The sequence below is a fragment of the Argentina silus genome (genome assembly GCF_951799395.1).
Source record: "Argentina silus genome assembly, chromosome: 10".
Lineage (NCBI taxonomy): Eukaryota > Metazoa > Chordata > Actinopteri > Argentiniformes > Argentinidae > Argentina > Argentina silus.
This window is the reverse complement of record NC_139664.1, coordinates 9903395-9924395: the sequence shown is the minus strand read 5'-3', so window position 1 is coordinate 9924395 and position 21001 is coordinate 9903395. Positions and strand designations below refer to the sequence as shown.

Sequence of the window (21001 nt, the reverse complement as noted above, 5' to 3'; positions counted from 1 at the left end):
TCAGTGCAATCATTTGCAGTATACAGTATAAGGGCTTGAGACAACCCCCTTAGGTGTGTGTTGTTCAGACACACACACACCTGTACAGGTGGGTGAAACTGTCAAACAGGTACTTTTTGGTCCTTCAGGATACCTCAGGCACTTCCAGTGGTATGAACACACACAGTAAAAACATTTTGGAATGCCAAATCTCAAAATAATCAATAGTTGTAACAAATCATTTCTTCACTCATTCACAACACATAATACACAATATTAATCAATAAAAGAATCTCATTGCTGAGAAGCACAATCACATCCAACTGGCTGTAGTCCAGTGCACAATCTACTGTAAATGACAGGCCTGTGTGTGTGTGTGTGTGTGTGTGTGTGTGTGTGAATATTAATTTGGCACAGAGGTGATGATACTCTGTGAATAAATAACTAAAACCTAACTTACTACAGAGCCAAACCGAGCTGAGCCATACTGGATTGGCCTGGTTATGCATCCATCATAGTTTCTGAACTATGACAATGTGAAAGGAAAATATCCATGACGGCACTGTACAGTATATTTTGGGTCGGCCCTGTAGTGTGTAAGGCCCCCAACACTGGTATCTAGCAGCAACTTTTTTTGTTGACAACCTCTATAATTGTGGATAGTCTCTGACAACCAGCCCTGATTTGGGAATTGATTTTATTCTTAATTATTCTTTGGGGCTACTGTATGGCCAGAAAATAACTTGGAGACTTAAATACCTGGGTACGTTGCACAAGTGAAGTTCTAGCCTTCATCCTAAAACATTCCCAGAACCTATTCCCAACCCCTTAACAGAAGAAACAGCTGCAAGGGTGCCAATAATCAATGAAGTACAAAATGATATGTTCTTGTGGCCCGTGTGCTGGTACTGTGTTATATCACCCCCCCCCCCCCATCTCCCTCTCCATCAGCCTACCTCCTCCTTCAATTTCTCCCATGGCCCAACTGTGTGGTGACCAGTTTAAAGTAGGCTCCCTTCTTGGCCAGTAGTTGTTGATGAGTCCCCTGCTCCACCACCACCCCTCCCTGGAAGACAGCGATGCGGTCAGCGTTCTGGATGGTGGACAGACGGTGGGCCACAACGATGCACGTCCTGCCCTGTCGAGCCTGGTCCAGAGCATCCTGTACCACCTGGAGATGTGGTATTTCAAATTTATGTTATCATTATACATTTGAAATGAAATGCTTAGAACATCATGATCCATGATGGGTAGCAGCTTCAGGAGGACATAACAAGGGCACAAGGGTACAAACACACATAAACACACACACACACACAAACTCACCCTCTCGCTCTCAGTGTCCAGTGCAGAGGTGGCCTCGTCCAGTAGCAGAAGTTTGGGGTTGCGGAGCATGGCCCTGGCTATGGCTATACGCTGCTTCTGACCTCCTGACAACTGGGTCCCCTTGTCACCTGCCTGGGTGTCATACTTCTACTCAGAGAGAGAGAGATGGATGGGAGGGAGAGGGAACAAGAGAAGAGCAACAGACAGACAGAGGGAGAGAGAGAAAGAGAGAGAGAAAGAGAGAGGGAAAGGTGAGTCCACAGTGAGACGGGTGAGGTTATTACCCCCTACACAGAATACGGCGCTTAGATGAGAGTAGCTTTATTAGTCCAGCAACTTTAATGGCTGGGGGTGTTCAGCATCAGAGAAAGCAGAATCATTGGCTGTTATCTGTTATCTGTTATCTGTTATCTGTGGCTATCCAGCCAAACAGTAAGGGCCTTGAGTTGATAAAGATAAAGGAATTTTATGTGCAAACTTACAGAGGCAAAATATGCTTACTAGAGTGACAGTTGAATGCAATCTAATCTAAAGCAATAGTAATAGTAGTAGTAGTGATGGCAGTAGTAGTATAAGTTTGAATGTGAGTAGTAGTAGTGAGGAATACCAGTACTGTACCTGAGACAGGTTGTCTATCTCTGTAAGCTGTGGATGTTTAGTAATTGAATGATAGTACTACTGTAGTATTAGTATCATACCTGAGGCAGGTTGTCTATAAAGCTGTGTATATTGGCTGCTTTGGCAGCGTTCTCTATCTCCTCCATGGTAACGGTGCGAGAGTTGTCTCCATAGGCGATGTTCGCGGCCAGAGTACAGTCAAACAGCACAGGCTCCTGAGACACGATACCCATCTGGGCTCTCAGCCAATGGATGTTCAGCTGCTTCACATCACTGTCATCCAGCAGCTGATAACGAGGAGGTGGGGAAGAGGAGAGAGAGCAGGAATGGAGAGAGGAGGAGGAAGAGGAAGAACATTTTGATTCATCAGGAGGATGAATTGGATGCAGGGAGATTCAATCCACACTCTGACAGTGTCACTCAATTTATCTGAGACCTTGAGCAGGCCCATAACTTTGAGCAGGGCATGCACACACACACACACACACACACACACACACACACACACACACACACACACACTTTGAGCAGGGCCATAACCTCTAAGGTCTCTCCCACCGGTACAGTGAGAGTACAGCAGGGGCTACAAAGCGGTGTATGTGCACCCTAGACTGCTAGTAACTATTGTGTCTGTGTGTGTGTGTGTGTGTGTGTGTGTGTGTGTGTGTGTGTGTGTGTGTGTGTGAGAGAGAGAGAGAGAGAGAGAGAGAGAAAGAGAAAGAGAGAGGGAGAGTGATAGAGAGATAGTTTGTGTGTGTGTGTGTGTGTGTGTGTGTGTGTGAGAGAGAGAGAGAGAGAGAAAGAGAGAGGGAGAGTGATAGAGAGATAGTTTGTGTGTGTGTGTGTGCGTGTGTGTGTGTACGTGTGCGTGCATCCTACATGTGTTTTGTACACACGGATGTCTTCTGTATGTATACACTCACCACTGTCCCTTTAAAGGGATCGTAGAACCTCTCCAGTAGTTGAATAGTGGTGCTCTTGCCACAGCCGCTGCTCCCCACCAGGGCTAAAGTCTGTCCCTTCTTCACACTCAGATTCAGCCCCTGCAGGATGGGCACCGCAGGACGGGATGGGTAGTTGAACTGCACTGACTTGAAACACACGTTACCATCAAAGTGGTCCTGAAGGACAGGTCAGGGAGAAGGGGTGGTGGAAGAGAAAAGGGAGGATTTGAAAGAGAGAGAGGGGGGGACAGAAAGAGAGGAGGGACAGAGAGAAAGAGGGACAGAAGAAGGAGGTGATGAGGGGAGAAAAATAAGCACAACAGCAGGATCAGCACAGTAAAAAGTTAGCATTTTTACCAAAATTGTGTATTGTCTGTGCTTTTGAGTGTGTATGTTTGCATGCACACGTGTGTATGTTTGTATCTGTGTGTGTGTGTGTGCGTGTGCGTGTGCGTGTGCGTGTGCGTGTGTGTGTGTGTGTGTGTGTAGTGTACCGGTGTGTCTCCCTCCTGTGAATCGTTGTCGATGGCAGGTTCTCTGTTGATGAGCATCATGATGTGAGCCGCTGAGATCTTAGCCTTGGCGTAGTTTGGAGTGAAAGAGTTGGCCTCTCCTACGGCCATGGCCCCATAGAGGACTGCTGAAATCACCCTGAGAGGGAGAAACATGTTACTATCTATCTATCTATCTATCTATCTATCTATCTATCAATCCATCTATCTATCTATTTACTGCATCAGTCTATCTATATGTCTATCTATGTATCTATTCATCTTTAGTTCAGCCATCCAGTAAAATACATTTGACATTGTTTTAATGACATTAACCAGGATGAATACAGGTTGAACACCACCAGAGAAACACCACCAGAGGGTTCTGATATGTCATGTCCCACCTGATAGAGCCGTTGTGTACATGTGAAAAGCTGTCCTACTGTAGGAAGTGTATTTCCTCTGTGTTGCTTGTTGATGTATTTCTGTTGTATTTTTTTGTGTGTATTCTGTGCTTGCCAGTGAGGTACTTTGGGCTTCATTGTCACTGTATGACAGATAAAAAAAAATGTGTGTGGAAATGTCTGTTATATAACTGTTTCTGTCACGTCAGTGTTGCTATGGCTATTTAGCCACTGTCACTATGGGTGATGACTCGTTAGGTTCACCTCCGACACACTTCACAGAGAGGTAATTATTAACTGTTATTGTGGCAATGTGAATAAACTTTGTCCCCTACCTGACATTCTTGTCAAGCCTAGAGGAGCTGTGGTGTATTCTACTGTACATGTGTGTGTGTGTGTGTGTACACACACACCTTGCACATATTCTCTCCCAGTGCCCCTAAGCATCTCTACTGGCATGGGTACAGTACATAGTCCTTTGGGTACCTAAACTAGACTCAACGAAGAGTCATCTGTGTCAGCTAACTTACAGACCAGTCAGAAACATCCTACTCACCAACCAGAGGAGAAAACATTCACTAACCCTAACACATCTATGTCCATATGAGCACGGACCAAGAGCCAATCAAACATAGGTAATTAAAGGAAGTCGCCATGTTCTGACCAATCAGAGGTGGGTACTCACAAGAAGACTCCTTCAAATGTCATCCTCTCTTCCTCGATGAGCCAGGCTCCAAAGCGAAAACAGCCAGCGTAGGAAAAGTAGATCATGGACTGGGAGAAGGCAAAGGTGAAACCATACACATGGGCCTTCTTCTTGGAGTTCCTGCAGAGAGACAGAGATGGGGGATGAGAGAAAGAAACACAATACAAGAAAAACACCACATAGGTGCTGGAAATAGGAAAAATATGTATGGTTGGAAATTAAATTATTCAAAGGTCTACATACTGGTAAGGCACCAGCAGGTTTTCCTGGTACAAGTTCTCAAACTTCTGTTCTCTGGTGAGAGATGCCACCGTACGAATGTTATCTATGGCTTCTGTGGCAATCTGTGGAAGATAGATTTGGAATGCTTTATTGGTTCCACTATGAAATAATATTAGACTGTAACAGTTGGAGTTACCAAACTTTTTTATGTCAAGGGAGCCTAAATGTCCCCTGGTTGTGGACTCCACCAGCATTTGTTTAAGTGCTCCCAGTATATCATGAAGTAGACCTTATAAGAGCCTTTTTCACAACAACACAGCATTAATTTCACGCACTGCAAGGATGAATCCATTGTGGGGATATAGCCTACCCTAACTTCCAATAATTGCAGTCTCCAACAAACGCCTGTCTCTTACAATTACCAGGTTTCATTACAGATTTTAGTAAATAAACACCGGTCTGCCAGGTATCGAAATGTTGAAAATAATTGTAATTAAATTGTAATAATTGATTGTGTTCTGTCCATTGGTGAACTGGAACACTATTACTAGTCTCGTAAGAGTAAACTGTATTTCTCCTTCTAGCATATGATTTGTTTTACCTTCAAAATGCAACAGGGTTTTCAATTGTGAATCAGCGTTACAGTGAGCACATTGAAGGAGCGCTTCTTTGATGATGATGTGTGAAATGAGAGGTGCTCTTTGAAAACAGGCTATTATTGATTGAAAAACACAAACATAATATGGAGTCAAAATTCAATGCATTCTCCCTACTATAAAGGTTTGTTGGAGGTGTGTTGCATGGCAAAAGGTCCCCATATTTATCATTGTGTAGAGCTAAAAATAAATCATCCTATCAGCAAGGGCAGAGTTCTCCCTCGCTAACAGAATCAATCTATCAACGCACGTTTGAAGACAGGTCGGACTGTTTGTTAATATACCTAGGACTGTTTTGCCCCAAAGTTAACCAAGTTTGCCTGTGGACTGTTTTGCCCCAAGAATGATTTATAAAAGCTACTCTACCCCACCATTCTAACACAGTACATTCTACATTTACAGTAAAATCTCGAATTGTAATGAATACAATTTTGGGATTAGAGCACAAAAGATGTTTATTCTTATTTTGTCCCACCCTGCCACAGACCCTCTGGTGTGGCCACTTTGAAAACTCCTAAGTTACAAGACCAACATATTCTAAACAGCTTTCTCATTATAGTCAAAGAGTACAAAAACATTGTATGTGTGTGTATGTTTCTACCTTCCCAGCCTGCTCCAGTTCTTTCTTGTCTTCGACAGCGTGGCCAGCGAGCAGTTTCATCTGTACGGCTCCCGCCACAGCCATTAAAGGCACCACCGACATGATGAGCAGCGTGAGCTCCCAGCCGTAAACAAACGAGATGATCAGACTGGTACCCAGGTTAGCTACGTTCTGGGCCAGCGTAGCCAAACGCACACCTGTGGCCTGGAGAGGTGGGGGGGGGATACAGAGGGGAGTGATGTTTGTGAGATTCTGGTGTGAGATTTGCAAGGAGATGGGGGGGGGGGAGGAGTATGTGTGCACGCATCACTTACTCCCTGCACTTGGGCTGCGTCTGTGGCCAGTCTGGTAGTGAGAGCTCCCACACTGTTCTTATGGTGGTCAAACCAGCCCAGGTCCTAGAGAACACAGGAAATACTTAAATACTATAAACATGTCATTATAACTTCATATACATGTTGATCAACCCTCCTGTCTATGTCAACAGACCTCTATAAACGTTTATAACCACTCTCACCTGTCTCATCATGGCTTTGAAGGCCTGCAGTCTCAGCTTCTTTGTCAGAATTTCACCAGCTTTCCCAAAGCAGTAACCCTAGAAGGAACAGAGAACACACGCACGCACGCACGCACGCACACACACACACACACACACACACACACACACACACACACACACACACTGAACTACACACTCTTGACTCTACTATGTATAACCAACAAAAATATGTTTACACCAATAAATGTGCTACTGTAGTTCGAGCTGTAATACAAGATGTGAGTTTGCATGTATACAGTATGTGGGGGGGGGGGGGGTGAGTGGGTGTGTACATACCTGTAGGAACAAGGTGAAGAAGGACATTGCTCCAATGGCTGCAAACATGAGAGAAAAGAACGAGGAACGCTGTCTGACGATCTCCTGGTCTGGCTCAGCAAACACCTGAGAGATGACAACACACACACACACACACACACACACACACACACACACACACACACACACACTTGACAACACACTCTCCCTGCTTTCCTATTCACACCTCTCTACTACCAATGTGTGTGTGAATTGTGATTTCCACCATTACAATGTAAAGCCCTTTGAGTACTTAAAAAAAATACTAGTAGAAAAATCGATCATAACTGATGTTAACGTACAGCAATGATCTTAGAGAAGATGACGGCAAACAACGGCTGCATTGCTCCATTGATGATGGCACAGATCAAGCCCACGACTATATAAGGCCACTCAGGAAGGTTGAGACGCAACACCTTCAGGAATGACACAGGAGGAACCTTCTCGTCCTACAGAGAGGGAGAGAGAAAGAGAGAGAGAGCAAAAGAGAGAGAGAGTGTTAGAGAGAGAGAGAGAAATGGTCTTTGGCTATATCTCACTCCTCAAAAGTGGTATCCTTTTCTCATACCCTTCTCCTAATCTACACAGTTTGGCATAAACTGAACAGGTGATCATAAGACCAATGATGGGCATCCACCATACATGTATTGACCATACACCACCATGTACTGCCAGTCAAGTCTTTTCGGATCAGTGCAGATTAAGAAGAGGACACAAGGAGAGGAAGTCACATTACACTATTAAGACACAGCCCAGGGATCTTACCTCCTCCTCTGTTTTGTCCTTCTCATCCTCCTTCTCTCCTTCTGAGCCAATGAAAGAGCCTTTAGTTGATGTCTGCCTAAAGATGGTGCTCTCTGAGAATGACATGACTGATGGACTCTTTTCGTCCTGTTCATTCACAGCCTCCACGCTTGTCTCAGCATCCCTGAATGTCTATGGGACAGAACAGAGTAGAAAAGAGTGAGTGAAGAGAGAGGGTGTGTGTGTGTGTGTGAGTGTGTGTGTGTGTGTGTGTGTGTGTGTTACCTGCATTGTGACCAGTGTGTGGTAAACTCCTTTTCTCTCCAGTAGCTCGTTGTGAGTGCCTTGCTCAACGATCTCTCCATTTTTGAAGCCTGCGATGACATCAGCATTACGGATGGTAGAGAGGCGGTGAGCCACTATTATGGTGGTCCGACCCTGTCTGACCTGGAGAGAGAGGGTGGGGTAAAGACAGATGACACAAAAGTAATGTATTAAGTTTAGCCTCTCTTTTGTTGTCTGTAGATAATACTGGATGTATGAAATACTGTAACTGTAACTACAGTGACAGAATAAGAGAATCAACAAGTGTGTGTGTGTGTGTGTGTGTGTGTGTGTGTGTGTGTGTTTATGTGTACCTTGTCAAGGGCGGCCTGCACTATGGTTTCACTCTCTGCGTCGAGGGCGGAGGTGGCCTCGTCCAGCAGGAGGATTTTGGGATTGCGAACGAGAGCCCGGGCGATGGCAATCCTCTGCTTCTGTCCTCCGCTCATCTGAGTCCCTCTGTCTCCAACCAACGTCTCAAACTTCTGCTCAACGAGAAGTCATAACATCAGCAGGTGGGACTGATGGCCCCTTCTGTACTCAACGATGAACATATATACCATATAATATACCGGTGGTGTGAAGAATACTCACACACACACACGCACACTTACATCAGGTAATTTCATGATGAAGTCATAAGCGTTAGCTTCTTGTGTCGCCATCTCTATCTCTTCCTGTGTGACGTCTGGTCGGCCGTAACGGATGTTCTCAGAGATGGTGGTAGCGAAGAGGATGGGCTCCTGACTCACCACTCCTATCATCCCCCTCAGGTACCCAACGTTCAAGGAGCGCACATCATGTCCGTCTATACTCACCTACAGAACATACAGGGCATAGAAACAGATGTTATAGAACAGATACTGACTTACTGACAGCCAAGGCATAGAGTGATAAGACCAGAGCTAGTTGTGGTGATCAAACAGGCCGGTTCATATGGATGAAATGTGTGAGAGTATGTGTGTATGGACATATCATTGTAATACTGAAGTCTCTGCTACTCACCATTCCCTCTTGCGGGTCGTAGAATCTCTGTAACAGCTGAACTGTGGTGCTTTTCCCACATCCACTACTGCCCACCAAAGCTATGGTCTGGCCACTACGCACACTTAGAGACATGCCGTTCAACACCTACAGAGATAGTACAGAGACACACATACTCTAACAGGAAGATGGGATACGAGCCACAACCTGAGAGACAGGTACATATACCACAGCCAATCAGACAGGTAACAGTTTGACAGGGGAAAGATAGAGAGGTAAAGGTCAGTAAAAACAGAAAGCAGATAATCTAAGCAAAGCAGCTAGTCATACAGGTAACAGTCATCCAGCTAGCAGTCATCCAGCTAACAGCCAGTCATCCAGTTAACAATCATCCAGTTAACAATCATCCAGTTAATAGCCAGTCAGGTAACAGCCAGTCAGGTAGCAGTCATTCAGCGAATAGCCAGTCAGGTAACAGTCAGCAAGGTAAATTTCAGCAAACAGCATGTCAAGAGAAAGCTGCCCAGAAGAAGGGAGCACCTACCTTGACATCAGCCCGTGAGGGGTATTTGAAGTGGATGTCCTTGAATTCAATGTTTCCTTTAATGGAGTCAGGCTTGAAACCGTCATCTGAGTAACTGTTGATATGAGGTTTCTGAAAAGAAAAAAACAACAACAGAACTTTTGAGTGATACTACAGGTCTGATATGAAAGATACTCTCTGGTTAAGCTTAGTTCACTGACAGCACTGATGACAGAGCAGGACGTTGTAGTGGCACATACATAATATGGACAGATACAGTATATTATTAATACTGCTTAGAGGTTGAAAATAAAGATGATTGGGAGATGAACCATTCTCATAGGACACAGAATAGGGGGGTCACAGTGCCTTTGGAAAGTATTCAGTCACAGGGGTCACAGTGCCTTTGGAAAGTATTCAGACCCCTTCACTTTTTCTACATTTTGTTGTGTTATAGACTGAATTTAAAATGGATTAAATTAAAAGAATTTGCCATCAATCCACACGCAATACCCCAGAATGACAAAGCGAAAACAGGTTTTCAGTTTCCGAAGGTCAATAGGAAAAGAGGAAAACCAAAGAACATACAGACATGGTTTATACAAGGGTATAAACAAGAGACTGGGGAACATTTCTGAACGCTCAGTGGGGGAGCAGGCTCTGTTTAGCCCACTGTCCCCCACCCCCTTAAGCTCTTTTTTTCTCCCTCTCCCATGGATCCCTTCATCCTCTCTCTCTCCAAACTCTCTCTTATTATATCTCCTCCCTCCCTTCCTTAACTCAGGGGGACAATGGGAGGAAGACTGTTAACCGGCCAGTTTGATCTGAGCATGTTAGCTCTGGTCATGTTTATTTACGTTAGTCTTTGTGTTTCAGCGAGGCTCCTAGTTGCGGCCTGTTCCAGTGTGTGCGTGCCTGCGTGCATACGTACAGATGTGTGTGTGAGTGTTGCTGCTCAAAGTTTGTGTGTGTGAGGTCCCTCAGGGTAACCTCACCCTTCCATGCTTTCCTCTTGTTTTTGTCTCTGGTGTGTGTGTGTGGGGGGGGGAGTAAGGGAATTTAACTTTGATTTATCTTGGTTGTTTAATACTGAAATGCTGCATTCCAAGGGTAAAGGCATTCCTAGAACATGTGTTGGGCCAGTCATTTGGTCAGTATATTTGTGCCTGTTTACTTGACAGTGTTTGTGGTGAAATTAGTTCATCGTGATACATTAACAAAAGATGGTGAACCATTAACTAACGCACAGTAGACTAAACACAGTCCATTTTGGGATAACCGAAGTCACAGGCTTTGCTCTGTGTTAACTCTTTAATGGCTAAAATTAAACATACATCAAATCAGGGTTAGGGTAAATCAAATTAAAATTTGCTCAATTCAGGGAGTGAATCAGGTGTGTTAGTGTTAGGCTTGAACAAAGGCCTGCAAAACCTGCAGCTCTGCAGAGTTGTCCATACAACATGATAAGTGTTCTATTTTTTCGCTATGAGTAGTGTGTATCTAGATAGGGAGGGGGAGGTGTGTGTGTGTGTGTGTGTGTGTGTGTGTGTGTGTGTGTGTGTGTGTGTGTGCATGTGTGTGTGTGTGTGTGTGTGTGTGTGTGTGTGCATGCGTGTGCATGTGCGTGTGAGAGAGAGAGAGGAGAGGAGCTTACGCTGTCTATGATGTTGTAGACTTTGTATGCAGCCCCCCGGGCACTGGCGAAGGACTGGATGTTAGGGGAGGTCTGTCCCATTGCAAACGCCCCGATCATCACAGTAAAGAACACCTGAAGACACATTCAGCAAGGTTACACACACTGCTCTTAAAAGATTCAACTGATATATGTGTAATGTAGGCCTTACAAAGTCGCAGTTTTGTGTGTGTGTGTGTGTGTGTGTGTGTGTGTGTGTACTCACGGTGAGCACAGTTCCCATGGTGTATTCCCCAGCCAAGATGAGTGTGCTGCCGTACCAGAAGGCCAGAGCATAGGACATGTAGATCATAAGGAAGGTAAAGCCCATGGCAATGTTGGAAGAGAGGGCCTTCCGGATGCCCATGTTCTTAGCATCCTCTAAGTTCTTTTCATACCTGTGGCGCACACGCACACGCACACGCACACGCACACGCACAGACACACGCACATGCACGCACACACATACACACACACACACACACACGGTTTATGAGAAGAGTGGAGGAGAGAAAAAGAGAGAGAAGAAGAAGGACAGGGGTACAAAGAGAGTGACCCATATGTCAAGAGAAACGCCACACTAATCTAATTCTCCACACTAATCCAATTCTCTTCCAGGGTGATGCTTTTATCCAGAGTGACGTAGGCATCTGGATTTATTTTCTTTCAGGAAATCCAGTTATAGAATAACATTAATTTATCCTCCTCAGACTGGGTGTCTTCAGCAGCAACACGGCATATGGAAACAATATTGTCGTTACTACTTCAGCTTCCCTTGTTACTGCTGCTTATATGATGGGGATGATTCTCTGTATACTTTCTATCTCATACACACACACACACACACACACACACACACACACACACACACACACACACACACACACACACACACATATACACACACACACACACATACAAACACACACACACATACACACACACACACACCTGATTATCTCCTTCTGTTGTCCACTGAAGGCAAAGACAGTCCTGACAGCAGACAACACCTCTTCAGCCACAGCCCCAGCCTTGGCATACGCAGTCTGCTCCTTGGCGGTGAACGTTGTCAACACCTACAGACAGGGACAGAAGAGGGGTGCTAGTGCCTTCATACATGTGTTTCTCTGTGTGTGTGTGTGTGTGTGTGTGTGTGTGTGTGTGTGTGTGTGTGTGTGTGTGTGTGTGTGTGTGTGTGTGTGTGTGTGTGTGTCTCACCATGCTGAACAGTCCAGCAGATATGCCCAGTGCAGGGCTGACAGCGAGGATGACGAGGGTGAGCTTCCAGCCTTTGATGAAGCCGATGACAAAGGACGATAAGAAGGTGGTGAAGGATTGGATCAACATCCCCACCTTATCCCCAATCCCCTCGTTGATCTTATATATGTCACTGTGGAGGGAAGAGGTCTTTTAACTCCAACATTAAACACAAACATACACTCTGAGAGGCATATCTGTGAGGTATGTGTGTGTAGGCTATAACATCCACCTACTCTGTTAGACGTGTGTTCAGCTCTCCGGTCTCGTTGACGTCGAACCAGCCGATCTCCTGCTGCATGATACAGTGGAAGAAGAGCTTCCTGAGGCGTTTGACCTGGCGGCCCGCTGACAGAGTCCAGAACGCCACCTGCATGTAGGCTGCTATCAACACCCCCGCTCCCATGATGGAGTAGTAGATGGCAAAGCTACGGTATGGAGAAACATAGGTAAATACACACACACACACACACACACACACACACACACGTACACAACCCACCCACCCACCCACCCACCCATGGGTGTATAGGGCTGGACACTGGGAACAATGCTTGTATGAAATTTATTTCAGACACATAGGTCTATTTCAGCATAGAAAAAAAGAAAAATAATTAAATACAATACGAGGACAACAGTACAGAAATATGTATGAGATCATGGCATTTCACAAATCCACAGTGATCAAAACACATACAGACATTTGTTCCAATGTTTCCAAAGACTAGAGGAACACCTTGTGTCACTTTGTGTCGGCTCAGTTAGAGCCATTATGATTACATTTTTTGAATCAATTAGCTGACACATACAGTTGAAGTCGGAAGTTTACATACACTTAGGTTGAAGTCATTAAAAGTCATTTTTTAACCACTCCACAGATTTCATGTTAACAAACTATAGTTTTGGCAAGTCGGTTAGGACATCTACTTTGTGCATGACACAAGTCATTTTTCCAACAATTGTTTACAGACAGATTATTTCACTTATAATTCACTATATCACAATTCCAGTGGGTCAGAACTTTACATACACTAAGTTGATTGTGCCTTTAAACAGCTTGGGCTCAGAAAATGATGTCATGGCTTTAGAGGCTTCTGACAGGCTAATTGACATCATTTGAGTCAATTGGAGGTGTACCTGTGGATGCATTTTAAGGCCTACCTTCAAACTCAGTGCCTCTTTGCTTGACATTATGGGGAAATCAAAAGAAATCAGCCAAGACCTCAGAAAAAAAATTGTGGACCTCCACAAGTCTGGTTCATCCTTGGGAGCAATTCCCAAACGCCTGAAGGTACCACGTTCATCTGTACAAACAATAGTACGCAAGTATAAACACCGTGGGACCATGCAGCCGTTATACCACTCAGGAAGGAGATGAACGTACTTTGGCGCGAAAAGTGCAAATCAATCCCAGAACAACAACAAAGCTGAAATAAATATTTCTCTCTACTATTATTCTGACATTTCACATTCTTAAAATAAAGAAGTGGTCCTAACTGACCTAAGACAGGGAATGTTTACTTGGATTAAATGTCAGGAATTGTGAAAAACTGAGTTTAAATGTATTTGGCTAAGGTGTATGTAAACTTCCGACTTCAACTGTAAATGTATGCATGAAATTCCTCAATACATTACATTATTGGAAACATTATTAGTTACAAGCATATGACTCGCACTTGTCCATCTTGGGAGCTTCAGCAAGAGTCTGAATGCATCATTAAATGCCACCTGAAGGTTTTTCATTTTCGCTTTACTATAACTGCACCACAGGTGGGCTGTATAGAGTGGAGTACAGTAGGCTTTAAAAAGAGTTGTCATACTGCACACCATAACTTGAGCAGACTCTGAGCAGTTGCTGTAAGCCAGCACTATAAGGAGACAGGACGACTAGGTCATCAGTGTACATCATATGGTTAATAATACCATTCCCCACTATACATCCAGTCTTACACTCTTTTAACTTTTTAGAATGACCATCCATATACAAATTGAAGAGAACAGGTGACAGTATTCCACCTTGTCGGACCCCATTGGTCACTAGGAAGGGTGCAGATATGCTCTTACAGCTGTAAACACACATATCCAGCAGGATTTGGTGTGAGACAGAAAGAACTACAGTCAACTCCTGACATATTGTTTTTGAACTTATCAGAGAGTTCAATCTTACCCAGTCATGTCTTCTGACAAACTGGAATTAAATACAGGGACAGTGATGTCTGCAGGGGAAGAGACACGATTAGACAGTTAATTAGAGAAGAATTCACAATTTGCATTTGTGTTGTGTGTGTGTGTGTGTGTGTCTGAGTGTGTGTGTGTGTGTGTGTGTGTGTGTGTGTGTGTGAGTGCGGGGGGGAGGGGGAGGGGCACTTACTGGTTCCATTGGTTTTGTTGATCTGTGACTGGATGGAGTCCCCTATGAAGCTGTCAGTCATGTCTCCAAACACAATACACATCAGAGGTAGTATTGTTCCATTAACCATGGCCATCACTGTCCCCACTATAATCATAAATGTGTCCCAACTATCAGCAAACCTGAACTAAGGGGGTGGGGGGTCAAGCAAAGTGTGTGTATGTGTGTGTGTGTGTGTGTGTGTGTGTGTGTGTGTGTGTGTGTGTGTGTGTGTGTGTGAGAGAGAGAGAGAGAGAGAGAGAGAGAGAGAGACATTTTTTATTGAATATTCCAATTATAGCCATTATGTGAGTAGCTTCAGCATCTTCATTAGTAGAGGCTCTTATCCAGCTATTATATTCTCACAGCAGGGGCCTGGGGGGGACGAGCCTAACCCTAACCCTAACCCTAACCCCATGTTTTCCGCACTCACGTCTGGTCTGGTTTCCAACCTTGCACACAGTTGCATCAGTCACTTTATCCACTCTAAAACTAATTACATGGAAAGGGTCTACAGTGGGTGTGAGGAGACAGCATACCTAAAAATGTCTGACATAAGAGTGTATCTGAACCATATATTTTATTAATTATTATTACATATTATTGCATAAACACATACAGATAGTACTGAGGTCGTGACCAGATTGGACAACTCTTACACATCAGCATTGTGATGTCAACACACTGCCCAACTAAATTATGTTTACTACTTTTATCAGAGACTGTAGTTAATAATGATGCGTTGATCTAAATCAGACAGGATATACTCACCAGAGCAATGGGACCAACCATTGGCAACTTTGGTTCTTTCTCCTTTTTGTCCCCCTTCTTTTTGTCATCACTTGAAGTGAGAAAAATACATAATTTTACAACCTCAATAATTTTGGAGCTATCAACACCAATCAATAAAGACAAGTTGCATTGTAAATAAAATATGTTTGTGTAGACATTTCTGTCTGTAAGGGGACATTAGGAGTTAGATAAATAAACAAAGCAGGTTCATATTTACCTTCCGTCCCCATGTTTGGTGTTCACATTGGCCTTCTGGTCCTTCCAGTCCATGACAGGATCCTGCGGCTGGTTGGGAGGGTAAGAGACACTGTAAATCAGGGTCAAAACTAACTTTGCCCCAGTTGTAATAAATACTTTATGGTAGTAAAGTCCTATTGTTGTTCACATGGTTGAAGTTTAAAGACACAAATGGATTTTGGTTGGGGGGGGGGTTGAATGGTCATTTAGGACAAATTGACATCTATAGAATTACAGTCAAAAGCGTCCTTCTAACTAATATCATCATTGTTTCATTTAAAAATAATAGCAGATTTCTCAAGCAACATAAGCATAGGTGTAGGTTTGATATAATTGTTTACAATTAAAAGTTAATTTCCAGCATTTCTACGCAATTTAACACACTTCATGGCACCTCTAGCAGGTAATTTAGAGGACAGCAAAATTGAATCATCGTCTCAATTCACAAAATCGTCTCAATTCACACACAAAGTTCAGCAGGATATCCTAATATTTTATTATTTTACGTGCCCGCGCCTCTGGAAACTTGAGATCCAAAGACTAATGCCACCAATTGAGTATGACTGATTTTAGGCTACCCTTCTGGGAAAACACAACCATACCGTTCATAACTACTACCATCAAAATAATCTGATACAGTGGCTACAATGTGTATGACCCTGAATAGGCTTCATTTTACGGTAGGTGTTAGCTAGATAACAGACTCACCGCTTCTTTTCCGTCGCCCATCTCCAGACCTGTCTCTCTGGTTCTATTTTTGACACAAGTGGTCAGATTAGAGCGGTCGGTGCGTAGACGAAGAGCACGGCTCCGGTCCTGGTCCCCTTTTCTTTCTGCTGGTAGACAGGACTTAGAGCCGACGCTTCTCTTATATCATAGATTTATTGCGCTTTACACAAAGTGACATCATTTACAGCCTCTCCGACTCAGATCCCGCCTCCCTTCTGTTCAGGCGAAAAAGTATCAAATATTAGGTTATCCTGTAGACTGACTCTGCTGAACTGTGTGTGAATTGAACAGAAAATGTTACAGAACAGAAAATTTACCAATAATTTTTTTATTTACTGTGCTTCACATAGGCTATCTCATAAGGATCATTTCTTTAAAACGCATACAGTATTTCTATGGTTACTCCTTTACCTTCTTACAGCTCTCATTCCTAGAAAGCTGTGATTATTAGTACAGGAGCCTTTGTGTCTGTGTGGCTGCTGAATCACAACTAGTCATTTAAATTAAAGAAATGTAATCTAAATAAAACCATGGACTGCCACAAAATAATAAACACTATTTTATATGTCAAATAGGGGGACCACAAATATGATAGTATTAATAATATGAAAATACTCATTCATTAAAAACAATACTCCCATACAGCTTTAACTCAGTGCAGTATGTTTATTAGTCATTTTCATCATCAGTTATTATTCGTCCAGTTTTCTTTTTAATTCCCATCCCAAAACAGAGAATGTGGCAACATGGTGATACACTACTGATGATAAGGACACTTTCCCTTAGATTATCTCGGGACCTACCTGAACTCTATACTGACTAAAGTTGATAGGTGTGTGTGTGTGTGTGTGCGTGTGTGTGTGTTACTGTCCCTGCCGTTTCATAAAACAAATCATCCTGTTGCACGCGAAGCCATAAAACACTCAATTGTGTAGGAGGGGTCCAAAGGTTTTGTTCGTTAACAACACTGTCTCAACACACACACACACACACACACACACACACACACATCCAAATGCATTGTTTCTACTAAGTTATTAATATGTCAAATGTAACTGTAAAACGAATAACAAACAAACTTGCTCAGCACACACTTCAAGATCACACCTCAAGTCTTTCCACCACATCTGACTCTCCACACTAGTGAGACTGAAAAGTACATATTTGCCATAGATTGAATACTCTAGGTCTGTATTTTTGGTTATTTATGTTGTATGAAGCTGGGTTCTATTCCTGCTGTAATATAATGGGTATATTACTTGGGTATAGGTATATTACTTTAGACAAAGTGTGCATTGACAAAATGATAAGAAGTGTTACTCATTGACGAAACAATAATAAACAGTGATGTCATACTGTGACATCATGTCCTGTTAAATCATCATGATTGGATCCAGTGAGAGCTCAAAAATGAGTAATGAAGGACTGACCTAAAAACCATACTGTCGGCTATAAGACATACAGTGTTGTATTGTTATATTGATTGCTGTTGCTTTCTTGGCCAGGTCTCCCTTGCAAAATACACTTTGTGTCTTCATGAGCTTTTCCTGGTTAAAGAAACAAATACACATTCTGAGGGGCAAGCGAAATGGAGCATGGAGAATGATTTCATGTTACAATGCAAACACACATCAGTTACCTCACACACACCATGTGGATAGAATAAATAAAACAATGCTTGCCCTAACAATACAGCAAGGCCCATGTGAGGATCTGGTATACCCCTCCATCTTCCCAGTGCCATTTAAAAGTAAGCTATTCAATATCACTGTGAATGATACCATATTAGGTTAAATCATCCTGGTTATCACTTATCTACCAGGGCTCTGTTCTAACACTTTAAAATACCCCCTTACATAATTCAGGGAATAGAGGAAGAACACAAATATTGGACCAGGGCCTGAGAAAGTAGAGTTGTCTCACAAGCTGCTGTTCTCTTCGTGGCCACTGGAGGTTCCTCTCTCCTAACAAAATACATGATATTAAGCCATAAATGCACTGTCTGTCATTTCTATTCCAAGTCAACAGCCTGACTCTTCCACATTGTTTGGTCCTCTGTGGCTCAGTTGGTAGAGCATGTCGCTAACAACGCTTAGGTTGTGGGTTTGATTCCTGCTGGGACCATATATACTGAAATGTATGCAGTCACTGCAATGTAAGTCACTTTGGATAAAAGCGTCAGCTAAATGGCATATATTATTATAGTAAACTAAGGGGTCGGTTGGGATGGGGAAACAACTACCGTCAAAACTTTGAATGAAATTATGAATGAAAGGTATGACATTGCATGATATCAGGTTGTTTACAAGAATGGATTCTTGGAATGGAACAAGAATGGATGCGTCCGTAGATTTTGGGTTATTAAGTAACTCATACAGTGGCCTAGTGGCCTTGTACAGCCTAATAGTAATAGGCTACTGTAACTATAGTTACCTCAATCTGCACTAATTGAAGACATTGACAGATGTAAACACATTTCTGGTTATCATTCTTCATACTTTTCTTTCATCTAAGTATTTTCACATAACATGGATGAGAAGAGTAAGAAAGGAGACATGAAGAGGAAGCCTGTAAATGTTGACATACACCTAACTCCTCTTTCCACCGTTTCCCAAGCCGCCCATGTGATCACCACTGGTCATTTTAGAGGGGGATCATATCCACTCTGAGCTTCGGTTTAGGGCGTTTCTACCTCGGTCTCTGTGTCTCTCTCCCCCTCTCCCTCTCCTAATACTTGCGGGGGCCATCCGTTCTCCTCCGCCCCCCCCCCCCCCACACACACAAACGAGTGAGCGCGCTGGGATGACGCTGATCAGAGGATTCGCAGGCGGCGCGCACGGGTAAACCCAACTCAAGTGGGAACCGTCGTGAACACTGCGCCTGGGTGACACAACTCTCACGCTCACGGGGATGGCGTCGCTGAGCCTGGGGCTGCATTTAGCTCGCAAGCGGGGCGCTACAAGGAGCGGAGCTGTGGAGAGGAGGAACCTACTTACTGTCTGCAGGTAAATTATGTGCTTGTGTGTTCTTCATTGGTGGGATGAGACGACATCGCGTTTTCACAGAACGCTAGTGAGTGTGGATATTGAGAGAGATAATTGGCATTTCTAAACAGCGCACGTAACCGACTTTCACAGTCTTTTGTCTAGCTTTCAATTATCAAGTCTATTATCACTTGATCATATCGGATTACTTAATAAACTAGGACGTGTGCACAGAATCCGATCTGACAACAAAGAGGTTCAAAAACGTTTCATTGTACCATTAGATTATTGCTTACGTTGGCTATTAACTAAAGATTGACGTGGACTTCCAAATCAATTGAAAATAATTAGAATAACATGAAGTTTATTGAGGAATGTCATCCCTATAACATTGATATAGCCTAGGCTAAACTGATTACTTATATTGAGAACCATAGTAATTGAATGATGGAAATGGGTCTCTCAGAAAATAGATTTTCAGATGAATATTTTCTCAAAGGTGTGTCCTATGGTCAATGTTTTTGCAGCATCAGATGATAGTGCCCTGTTGACGTTTAGTTCATCACTGAATGAATGGCCATTTTCAAGTTAGGTCCAGGGGGTGCTACACAGCTAAGTACACACAAACCCACTCACTCACTCACTCACACACACATCGCAGCCCCCTGCAACCTTTGATTAAACATTAATGCAATCACAGTTCACAATCCCTACTTAATTACTTGCCTACTCAATATAGAGGTGCATAGATTTTTGTATGAATGAATTATGAATCCGTAATGAATGACTGAGTGAATGAGTGTCTCTGTATGCCTGTGTGTGTTAGAAACTAAGTGGTGAATAGTGATGTCATTCTCTCTGGGTGATCTCATGCTGTACCACCCCCCACCCCTGTCATATGTGTCTCATCTCATAGCCTGATGTGGTGAGCTCCTTACAATGATTTCAATACACACACACACACGCGCACACACACACACACACACACACACACACACACACACACACACACACAGGTCGTGTGGCAGCGATGTGAGAATGGGTAGTCAGGGTTTGAACTCGTTATCTAAAAAAGGGTTGAAAATTGTATTAAGCTTTTCCCATGACGTAGGATGCAGGGGTTTTCAGAAAGAGGAGAGACGGGGAAGAACTGAGTACGCATCACCTACCAGATGCTTTTAAACAGCTATGCTTCTGGGAAGTCTTTTTGAGTGCTCCTCTCTCCCCATTTCCTCTCTCTCTCTCTCTCTCTCTCTCTCTCTCTGTCTCTTTGCACACACACACAGACACAAACACACAGACAAATGTCCTGTCTCTCATATCCGCCTCTGCAGTGCTAATCTGTATGTTGTGACGCAGCGGCTCAGGCACTCAGGACAGGTTATTGAATCCACCTCATCACACAAACACAAACAACAACAACTACACAACCACAAGCTGATCACAACACTGGACATGCACCCCCCCCCCCCCCCCCCCCCATTCCACTGTTTGATGATATCTACAAGTTGTCATCAGTGGGTAAAATGTCTGTTTTTCTCTGCATCAACAGCTAACTGCTCTCCC

At 43.5% G+C, this 21001-nt stretch overlaps 2 protein-coding genes across 8 annotated transcripts in view; one reads left to right on the top strand and one right to left on the bottom strand.

Annotated features, from left to right (window-relative positions):
* Nucleotides 1-943: 943 nt before the first annotated feature.
* abcb4 (ATP-binding cassette, sub-family B (MDR/TAP), member 4) lies at nt 944-16451 on the bottom strand (the record flags this gene model as incomplete). Its single annotated transcript, XM_083678648.1, has 27 exons — nt 944-1150; nt 1306-1452; nt 2004-2210; nt 2847-3044; nt 3362-3518; nt 4448-4588; nt 4712-4812; nt 5948-6151; nt 6262-6345; nt 6465-6542; nt 6783-6887; nt 7103-7249; nt 7830-7991; nt 8183-8353; nt 8483-8686; nt 8874-8999; nt 9397-9507; nt 11030-11143; nt 11274-11445; nt 11999-12123; nt 12266-12437; nt 12541-12732; nt 14472-14520; nt 14676-14841; nt 15465-15534; nt 15703-15770; nt 16431-16451. 27 exons carry the CDS (start codon nt 16449-16451, stop codon nt 944-946), a joined length of 3699 nt encoding a protein of 1232 aa, XP_083534774.1.
* A 2910-nt stretch (nt 16452-19361) lies between these two features.
* rundc3b (RUN domain containing 3b) overlaps nt 19362-21001 on the top strand; it is a gene marked incomplete at both ends in the record, with an annotated part of 7092 nt that continues 5452 nt past the window's right edge. For all 7 annotated transcript variants that reach the window (XM_083678375.1, XM_083678377.1, XM_083678376.1 and 4 more), the window contains one exon: nt 19362-19456. In XM_083678375.1, coding sequence (XP_083534501.1) covers nt 19362-19456 — 95 coding nt within the window. The remainder of the gene's footprint in view (nt 19457-21001) is intronic.